Source organism: Brassica oleracea, chromosome C6 (genome assembly GCF_000695525.1).
Source record: "Brassica oleracea var. oleracea cultivar TO1000 chromosome C6, BOL, whole genome shotgun sequence".
Classification (NCBI taxonomy): domain Eukaryota; kingdom Viridiplantae; phylum Streptophyta; class Magnoliopsida; order Brassicales; family Brassicaceae; genus Brassica; species Brassica oleracea.
The window spans coordinates 18,840,713-18,851,267 of record NC_027753.1 but is presented as its reverse complement, the minus strand read 5'-3'; the positions used below and the strand labels follow the sequence as shown (position 1 = coordinate 18,851,267).

The window sequence follows — 10,555 nt, the reverse complement described above, 5'->3', positions numbered from 1 at the left end:
TCCAACAAAAAAATGATATGACAATTACGATTACAAGAGAAATCAATGATGAAATCCAGACCGAATATTTGTTGGATAATGATAATACATTGATATCAAGCTAATCTTGTTTCGCGCTTGTTAACAATCGAAGGGCTTTCCCGCATCACAACGGGCTGCAGTCACTTGCGTTGCCTACACGAGAAACGTTCTCTAGATAAAGATAGATCTTTTTTCTTTGGTTAAAACTGTTTCAGAGGAGATCTCTTCCGAAAGTTTACTCTTGAACCCGTGGAACAATCTGCGATAACCATTACAACAACAAAAGGAGCAAAACGAGCACATCTCCGATTATAAAAGCCGGTGGAAAATGAAAATATCCCCGAAAATTCAGGGAAAAAGTCCAAAATAAAACCATAATACTGAAGAACAAAAAAAGAAAATACTATTAGAAAAGAAATCTTAGCGCAGGTGCTCAAAAAGTTCTAATGGTATAACACACTTAAAACTCTCTTTCTGGTTTTACGTGGATGCAGCTCGAAATTATGTCCTAGTCCAAGAATGTATTGAGATAAACCTGAAATTAATAATTTTCCAAGTAGGTTAACTTAACACTTACGAAGGATAAGTTGAAGATCTATGATGGGGCATATCTAGGGCTGGACATTTTATCCGTTAAATTTGATTCGATTTGTTATTCGTTTCAATTCGATCCGAAAATTCCGGATATCCGTAAACTTTCGAATCAAAACAAATACAAAAAATCAATATCCGTTAAAATCGAGGAAATCACAAATATTAAGTTTTGGAAAGCGGATATCCAATCCAATTCGGCAATATATAAATACATGTATATCTTGATTATATTTAAAGTTTTTAATATATAAAATTATATAATTATTATTCTAACATATGATTTGATAAATTCTATTCACATTATTACTTATATAAAAGTATTACATAAAAGGAAGAGAACACATTTATGATAATTATAATTTTTTCTTAAGTTTTGTGTTATTATAATTGTTAACTAAGTTCAAAAAAATTTACAAAATATGTAGATTCACTACATCTTTTAATTTTAATCATATATATCATGCGAAAAAATATTTTACAAAATAAATTTGTATCAAAATTTTAAGATTATTTGTATTAATCAAAATATATAAGATACCCGTAAGTATTCGTAAATATCCGCAAATATCTATTTATTTTCCGGATACCCGTTTTTTCGAATATCCATATTTTTCCGAAACAAAACAAATCGAAAAATTAAATATCAGTGACATACGAAATAAATCACAAATACTTTCAAAAACCCGGATATCCGATCCGAGCCCAGGCCTAGGCATATCAGTCTAGTTTTTTTTTGCTAAAATTTGGTGCGGCATATCAGTCTAGTTGCATTGTTCATTTGGCTTTTACCCTTTTAGTTATGTTTGACCTTCTTACTATTCTCCACTCTCCATACTTAAACGGATACCATTCAGTAAAATTTTCTCAAGTGCGGTAATATAAAATAATTAAGTATATACTGCATAGGAAAATGCTCTCAAATGATCCTAAAATATGTTTTTTCATTAAAAAAATTATAAAGAAAAAGAATACCAAAAGATGTTTCATTGAAGAAGTAAAGACATTTCTACTCCTACTTTATAGATATGAGTGGGTCGTCCGACCCGGGATAAATCCTGGATTCTGTTGACGGTGTTCAGATCCGGTTCTAGTAGGTTATGTGCGAAGAGGCGATATGACATTAGACGAGCTGACGTTGAGGATGATTCGATCGGTGAAGATGAAGAAGACAAGGTGGACTTTTTGCGGTTTAAACTAGTGACACGTGTCCAAAACTGATTGTATGATTCTGTGCGGAAGGCGTTTGCATATTACGTCCACGTCATCACCAACTTTGGGACTTGAATTTCCCGAAGCTGTATGAAAATATAGAGAACTAGGGTCGGTTCGCGCTTCGCGCGGAATGTTTACTTCAATTGGTTGAGACGAAACTATTTGTGGTCTAAGTTGTTGGATAAATTGTTTGCATGAAACTACATGTCGTGGGATTTTGGCATATATATCATTGTCCTTTTAAGGTTGAAGGTTGTGATGCTTGATTCACTTAAAAATTTTTGCGTCTAGCAATTTGTAGGTTTGTTAGTTGGTTTGGTGGAAGTTATTTGAATAGTTCTTTACATGGTTATATATAGGCATGTTTCCTTTTTTTTACTCGGCGAATTATTGGACAATGATTCCATAATTGTAACTGTGTTATTTAGGTTACAAAAAAAAGTCAGAACGCTCTCTGACCCGGTTCCCTATGCAGAGCTGTTGGAACGTTCTTGGCCGTGCCTCCGTCATGTCTCTGGCGTCACTGACCTCCGTTGAAGCTCCTCCTGAACCCCCTTGCCCTCCTGACCCACCAGACCCCGAATCCCCTCTCACCCAAACAGCTTTCCCTCCCCTAAAGAACTCAAACCCCCACCAAAAACTAAAGTCCAAATCCCTTAACCCGCGCTTCCTGTCTTCCCCTCCCATCACTGCTGCATCTACTTTAAACCCAGCTGTTAACCTTTCTTCTCCTGATACCTCCATGGTTGATTCAAAAGCTACTACCTCGAAACCTACTTTTGGATCTAAAATTACTGTAGATGGACCTGAGGCTACAGTCAGATCTGGTTCTGGATCTGCTCTTAATACTCAACCACAACAAAAAACTAACCCTTTGTTGATAGATTCATCAGTCACCAATCGGGTAGAGTACTCTGTTTCTTCTCCCAAAGGAAACGCTCCACCAAAAACACCATCTCCTTCCAATACTCACCCTACTCAACCCCACCGTCAAATGCCTGCTCCCACATTGGTGGAGAGACTCCGCGCTAAAGAAAATAAAACTCTGCAGCGATTAGCCCCAATATCCTTATCAGAAACTGGTAGACCTAGAGTGCTTATTCCAGATGCAGTGTTCCATAAAGGTGCTGAGATGCATAAGGATTTCATCATCTGTTATTTTAATGGAAGACCCCCTCCTTTTGCTCAAATCCAAAGCGTCCTAAACCATATGTGGGGAAAAGGAAGAAAACTTGAAATCTACAACAATCCTTTAAACAGGTATGTTCTTGTGAGAATTTCTAGTGATTACCTTAGAGAAAAGATTCTTGAGAAAAGCATATGGTATGTGGGTGATTCCATGTTCCATACAGCCCTCTGGTCCTCAGCTCATTCCTCCTCTACTCCGCCACTTAAAGCCATACAAATTTGGGCCCATCTTACTTGTGTTCCGCTTGACTTGCGCCACACTGAGGGTCTAAGTCTGGTTGCAGGTTTGGTTGGTCACCCGAAAGAAACAGATGACTTTACCCTGAATCTTGTCAGCCTCACCCTATCTCATGTAAAAGTGGAAGTTGATCTCACTGAACCTCTTCCCAACGTTGTTGAGTTTGAAAGGGAAAGTGGAGAAGTCGTTGAGGTGCAAGTAGACTACCCTTGGGTCCCTCCCACTTGTTCTCACTGCAAAGAACTGGGACACATAGTTAGAAACTGTCTCACATATACTCCACCCCCAAAAGACAATGCAAAGAAAGTGCCTACGCCAAAGAAAGTGCCTGCGCCGAAGAAAAGCTCTCAACCTGCTGTTGTAGGACCCTCCCCTGTCCCTGCACCGACTATTGTTAAGGACACTGTCCCAATACCATCACCTCCTCCTCCCCCTCTTTCACCCAGTAACCTCCCTACTCCAGATAATTCTCTTCCATCCACACCACAAAAAACTCTATCCTTCACTTTTGGAACCACCACTACAGAGATCTTAAACCCTTCCCTTAGAGATGCAAATATCACCCTTCCCTCTTCTGAGCAAATAGTCACTCCGCAGAAAGTTCAGAAAAACAAACAAACTCATCTCAAAAACTCTTTTGGTCCCCTTTCAAACCTCCCCCCTTTTGATCCCTCTCCCTTCACTCCCTCTGAAAAACCTTCGAGGCCTTCCCTCAAACGATCCAGATCGTCTCCTACGCTGTCTCCCCCCTTCCCAGCAAAAGTCCCAGCCATCACTTACAAAAATCCTGAAGTATCCTCCTCTTCTCAAGGAACTTTAGTTGAAACCACTTCATTTTTAGCTTTAGTTTTAAACCCACCAAACTCATCCCCACCAAATTCAAACCTTTTCTCTGTTGATCCTAAGGGTTCTCTCCAGCCTCTGGGGGACCCTCTTCTTCCTTCCCAATGAGTGTAAAACTCTTTTTTTGGAATGTCCGTGGACTAAATCATCCGGACAAGCATCGGCCTTTTGTTGATTGGCTTAATAGCCATAAGCCTCTTTTTGGTGCCCTTTTGGAAACACATATTAAAGAATTAAACCTCTCCCATCTTATGTCCAATCTATGTAGAGGATGGAGCGTGTCTACTAACCATTCTTCTGATGATGATGGTCGGATAATCCTCATCTGGCGTGATCCTGTTAAAGTGGTGACTCTTGCCCAGTCAAGACAAATGATGACCTGTGAAATAACTATCCCGAATTCTCTGCCTATAGTCTACACTGCCATCTATGCTTCGAACCTTGGTGAAGAGCGTACTGACCTGTGGGTGGAATTAATGAATCTGCATACATCTCTGATGTTGGATACTAAGCCTTGGATGATAGGAGGAGATTTCAACCAAATTCTTTTCTCCTGTGAGCACTCTTTGAACATCGATAATCACAGCCCATCCCAAATGTACGGATTTAGAGACTGTCTGCTCCAACTTGGAGCTTTTGACCTCAGATTCCAAGGGCCTCTCTTCACCTGGTCCAACAAGCAGCCTGATCAACCTATTGCAAAAAAACTAGACAGTCAGCTTGTAAACAATCATGTCATCTCAGCCTTTCCTCATGTAACTGTTTCCTTCCTCCCTCCCTATCTGATCATACTCCCTGCCTCATAGACCTTGCATTTCAGCTACCTAAAGTGGGCACCCGTCCTTACAAACTCCTAAACAGCCTAACCAAAATCCCAAACTTTGCTCAGGTTGTCAGTGATGCATGGACTCAGCTCGGATGCTCTGCCGTTAACCTCTCCACTCTTTGCTGGAAACTGAAACTCATAAAATCTACTTTAAAAACACTTCAAAGAGACAACTTTTCTAATATACAAGAGAGAGTTAAAGAGACTTATAGTTTGCTCCAACTTGTGCAGGTATGTTCCCTCCAAAATCCAACGACTGAGACGTTTGAAGAAGAGCGAATCGTCCACCAAAAATGGTTGTTTCTGCGAGACCTGGAGGAGTGTTATTTTAGGCAAAAATCAAGAATCAACTGGCTCAAAGAAGGAGACCTAAACACAACATACTTTCAGAGGATTTGTCAGACCCGTGCTAGTTACAATGCGATACGTTCATTCCTCACACTGGCGGGTGTTACCATCACAGACCCTATCCAAATGAGCATTCACGCCATCCAGCATTTTCAGTCTGTTCTCGGCCCCCTTCTTCTTCCTCCTCCAGCCATATCGTCCACCACTGTCTGGTTCCAAGCGCTTAACACTTTTGTCTGCAACCTGCAACAACAGACCTTGATGATCCAACAACCTACTACAGAAGAGATCACAAAGGTTTTCTTCAAATTGAACCCAAACAAGGCACCGAGGCCTGATGGACTCTCTTCAGCTTTTTACAAAGCTTCGTGGGGATTCTTGGGGTCTGAAGTTGTTATCTCGATTAAGCAATTCTTTCAATCAGCTTTCCTCCCCAGAGCAACAAATTCTACAATCCTGTCACTAGTACCTAAGTTCCCGGGAGCAACAACTATCAAGGACTACCGCCCAATCTCTTGCTTAAACAATACCTATAAAGTCATCTCCAGACTTCTCGTTTCTAGACTAAAGCCTATCCTATCTGATCTCATTGTCCCAAACCAAACGGCATTTGTCAAAGGAAGACTCCTAGTTGAGAACAATGTCCTTGCAAGTGAGCTAGTAAATGGATATCATAAAAACAAAGGGGAGAAGAGAATTACCATCAAGGTCGACATAGCAAAGGCCTTTGACACTCTGTCATGGGATTTCTTGTTCGCCTGTTTGGAAGGACTTCAGCTACCGGATTTGTTTCGACAGTGGCTAAGGGCGTGTGTCTGCACATCAAGCTTTACACTAGGTTATAATGGAACTGTGAATGGCTATTTTAAAGGGAGAAGGGGCTTGAGACAGGGTGACCCAATGTCTCCTTACCTTTTTGTAATGGCTATGAATAACCTCTCACTGATGTTGAACAAAGCGGCAAGAGAAGGGAACTTGAACTACCATCAGCATTGCGCAAAAACGAAACTAACACATCTATCTTTTGCAGATGATTTGTTAATCTTCATTGATGGTTCCTTAACTTCTGTCCAGAGGGTACTTCAAATCCTCCATGAGTTCGAGCAACGTTCAGGCCTAGCAGTAAGCCTACAGAAGTCGAGTTTCTTTGCTTCAGGACTGTCGGCTGAAGAGATCACAGCTATACAATGTTCCACGGGAATGCCTTGTGGATCACTGCCAATGAGGTATCTTGGTGTCCCCCTCTGTACAAAGAAGCTATCGCTCTCCAACTGCGAGCCATTAATCCAGCAGGTGAAGGCTCGGGTTTCATCATGGTCAGCAAAATCACTCTCTTTTGCAGGTCGCCTGTTGTTGATCAAGACTGTAATCTCAGGCATTGCAACCTTTTGGTGCTCCACTTTCATCCTACCAAAATCATGCATCAAAAGAATTAACACCATATGTGGAATGTTTCTTTGGAAGGGATCCACAGAGGGGCATCACACAACAAGGGTAGCTTGGGAGACTGTGACAAAGACTAAAGAGCAGGGAGGACTGGGAGTAAAAGACTTACTGACATGGAATAAGGCTTGTGCCCTTAAACTGATTTGGCTTATGTTTTTTCGAGCTGGTTCCATTTGGGTGGCGTGGTTCAAAGATATTGTCTTGAAGGGGCCTGAAACGAACTACTGGAGTGTTAAACCAAGCCAAAGGAACTCATGGTTTGTAAACAAATTGATCAAGTGGAGAGATATCATTTACCCGATGATCAAGAGGCGTTTGGGGAACGGGATGTCAACACGCTTCTGGTATGACAATTGGTCACCTTTTGGGCAACTGGATTCCTATCTCAAGCCATCAACTTCTAGATTGAGAATCTCCAAAAACGAAACTCTATCCAACCTGTATCAAGGAGGCAACTGGTTAATACCTCCTGCAAGGTCAGATACTCAACTCATGCTTCAAATTCACCTGACAACTACAGCCCTAACTACAGATGATGATTACTATGAATGGGAGATGGAAGGAAAGGTAACTGAATCTTACTCTATGGGTGGTATGTATATGTATCTGTGTGAGGATACAGGCTCGGTTCCTTGGGAAAAAGTGGTATGGTCTCCCTTTGGAATACCAAGACATGACTTCTTGGCTTGGCTTGTTGTCCTAGATAGATGCCCAACCAGAGACAGACTTCTCAGCTGGGGCTTGACTGTGAACCCGCTATGCCTCCTCTGTAACTCAGAGAATGAATCAAGAGATCATCTTTTTTTCAACTGCGATTACACTCATGCTCTCTGGTCTGGAATTGCCCAGCGATGTAACCTGCTTGCACTTCATTCCTGGAATGATACTCTTACGCAACTGCAGGGTCTCTCTGCGAACCGTTCTATCAGGCGTTTGACTCTCATGGCGGTAAAGGCCACCATTTACTGGATATGGAATGAACGCAACAGCAGACTTCATAGAGGTATCTTCAGAGACAAGGATTCCTTATTCCTGACCATAGACAGGCAGATCAGAAACAGGATATCGTCGCTTCGAGTTTCTCATCCGACGATTTCATCTACTATGATGCAGTGCTGGCTGACGATTGGGTAGCAGACAGCATGGCAAATCATCATCTCTATCTCGTCTGGTGATTTCTTCTCCACCCTTCTCTCTGTTCCGCCATCTCTTTCCCAACGACAAAACTACGGAGAAACCAAAGGGGCCATCACTATTCGACTAATGGGCTTACACCACTTTAATTTTTCACCTGGGCTGACTTTAATTCATAACTATGTGTTTCCTTTTGAATTGGGCAGGACTCGTTAAACACTAAAGCTGGGCTTGTAATATTTTTTTTTCTTTTTGCTTTAAATATGAATGCCATTTAATAAACTCTGTGTTATTTGCTTGAAATTACATTTTGGATATATGATTTTTATTGTATGTAATTTGAATTTCACTAATAGTGGAGGTGACAATCAACACGAACTTTTAATTTGAATTTCATAGACTTCTATATATTTATTGTTTGATAACTTTTAAGCTTATCAACTAAATCTTTCTCATACAGGTTATAGATGCTACGTGTCAACTGACTTAATTACGGATTTAGGTTAGTTTCAACACGATAAAATATTGGTTTTCACCCTAGTGGTGATTAGGTTGCGTTTTTTTGGATAATTTCGGAAAATCTAAGTAAAAGACCGTTTTTAGTTATTTTGGATTAAATATCAGATATTTTATATATTTTAGATATATATTATTTGAGTAATTCAATTCTTTTGGTTAACTGAAATAATTTAAAAACATTATGATAAAATAACATTCGGGTAATTCGTTTGTTTCGTGTATTTCAGTTAATAAGTAGTGTTTTAAAAATAATTGGTAATTTTAAAACTAATCATAATTAATAATTTTAGGTATAACTATACTTTAAATACTCGGGAACCCATTCGGTTTTCGGTTTGGTTCCGTTTTTTTTCATTTTTTTTTATTTTTTCTACTCTACAAACATATGAACCATTTGGTTATTTGTAAAATTTGTTCTGGTTTCAGTTTGGTTTAAGCAACAATGTTAGGAATAGACTAATGTCCAATAAAATATTGATTCCAATTTGGTTCCGAGTTTTCGGATAATTTCTGATTATTCGGATAATAAATGAGTTTTTAGTTATTTTGGATTAAATATCATGTAATTCAGATAGATTTGGATATAAATTATTTGGTTAATTTAGTTCTTTCGGCGATTTGGATAATTTTAAAATATTTTGGATAAAAAAAGTTATGGTAATTCTTTTTTTTTCTGGTTGTGAGTGTATAAGTAGTATTTTAAAAAAATATTGGTAATTTTAAAACTAAAAATATTTGGTAATTTTCTTGGTTCGGATTCGGTTTGGGGTTTTTGCTTACATATATATGTGAACCGTTTGGTTATTTGTGTAATCAATTCGAATCTGAATTCATTTTTTTTCCTTCTGTTTTGGTTTGGTTATCAGTTAATACTAAAATAAATTAATACTAAGTAAGGATAATTACTGTTCGATTTAGTTTGTGTAATTTTATATCTTAAATTTTTACACTGCTGATTTTCTTTTATTCTTTTTAAGAATATAAGAACCAATTCTTTATATTCATCTACTACCTTTTGTGAATTTCTCCAGAACTTTGATCATAGCTTTTAAATTCTGGAATTGCTATTTAAGCAATGCCTTCGTCCATGTCACTCATCCACCAGAGTTGTTTATTCAATATCTATCACCTTGTGTAAATCTTCTAAGTCTCGGATCATACTTTTTGATCGCTTGATTCCAACTCAAGTTAGGCTTTTTTCCCTTGAACTTAAATACCTGTTTTTTAGCATCCTCATCTTTGATCTTTTGCCTCTTTTTCAAGTATTGAATCTTAGACTTTGACTGTTTGAGTTGCAACCCAAGTTGTGATTTACGTCTCTGCAACTCACTCACCTATTTTGATACATCTTTTATATTATGCGTTCTTCCCAAGAAGTTCTCCATGTCTCTGCAGCTCAACAGCCAGTTTTGCTTAGTCATATTTTACCATTTGTCTTTGTTCTGAAACCTGAGTCTAGCATTTGTTTGTTTGAATTACGGCTCAAACTGTGATTTTTTCTTCTGGGACTCTGTTGCTTGATTAACTTAGGAAAGAGAGTAAGAGAAGTTTGTATAAATAATCGATAACTCAGGAGTACATCACGTAAGAGTTTCGATTGTGGTGCCTTAAAACTGTTTCAATTGTTGAGAGCTCATAAGAAAACTGAAACATGAAGTCTTTGAGTCTATGTGACTTTTTCAGATCTGGAAGATATTAGCACAATAATAATGCATAATACTGAGAAGACAAAATATAGTTTTAACTGGTATTAATGTTCAGTTTTTTTTATCAATAGTAATCAAGCTCCCTCCTTTCAGAGTGTACAGTTATTCCGTAGGAAAAAATAAAAGTAACACTATATTGGATTTAAAAATGGAGATACGGAGCAATTCTAGTTTTTAATTTGCCATTACCCACACATCTAGAATATGAGAACCAACACGTGAATGGAATAAAAGACGTATATTATTTATGGAAGAAGAAGCGAACATGGTTCATATATCATAATTAAACTTGATGGAGTAAACTAAACATGGTAGAAAAGTCATAAAACTTGAAGAAAAAATATCATAACATCAAAGATGGTTCAAGTAAATATTAGGGTCTTGTTTACAAAAAAAAAAAATATTAGGGTCTTCAGTTCCATCACTTAAGCAACTAATCCGTGCGTGCTTTTTAGTGCATTTCCTGCTGCTGGAACCAGT

The 10,555-nt window shown here is 38.5% G+C and overlaps 1 protein-coding gene across 1 annotated transcript; it reads left to right on the top strand.

The window, feature by feature from the left end:
• Positions 1-4,347: 4,347 nt before the first annotated feature.
• Positions 4,348-7,850, top strand: LOC106297655. The gene is made up of 2 exons (XM_013733857.1): positions 4,348-4,851; positions 5,154-7,850. The coding sequence occupies exons 1-2, from the start codon at positions 4,348-4,350 to the stop codon at positions 7,848-7,850; spliced, it is 3,201 nt and encodes a 1,066-aa protein (XP_013589311.1).
• Positions 7,851-10,555: the final 2,705 nt, after the last annotated feature.

Excerpts from the sequence above, each read along its gene's own strand:
- LOC106297655 (XM_013733857.1), top strand. The coding sequence starts at position 4,348 with ATGTCCAATCTATGTAGAGGATGGAGCGTGTCTACTAACCATTCTTCT. Across the intron at positions 4,852-5,153 it reads TCATCTCAGCCTTTCCTCAT|GTATGTTCCCTCCAAAATCC; the intron begins GTAACTGTTTCC and ends CAACTTGTGCAG.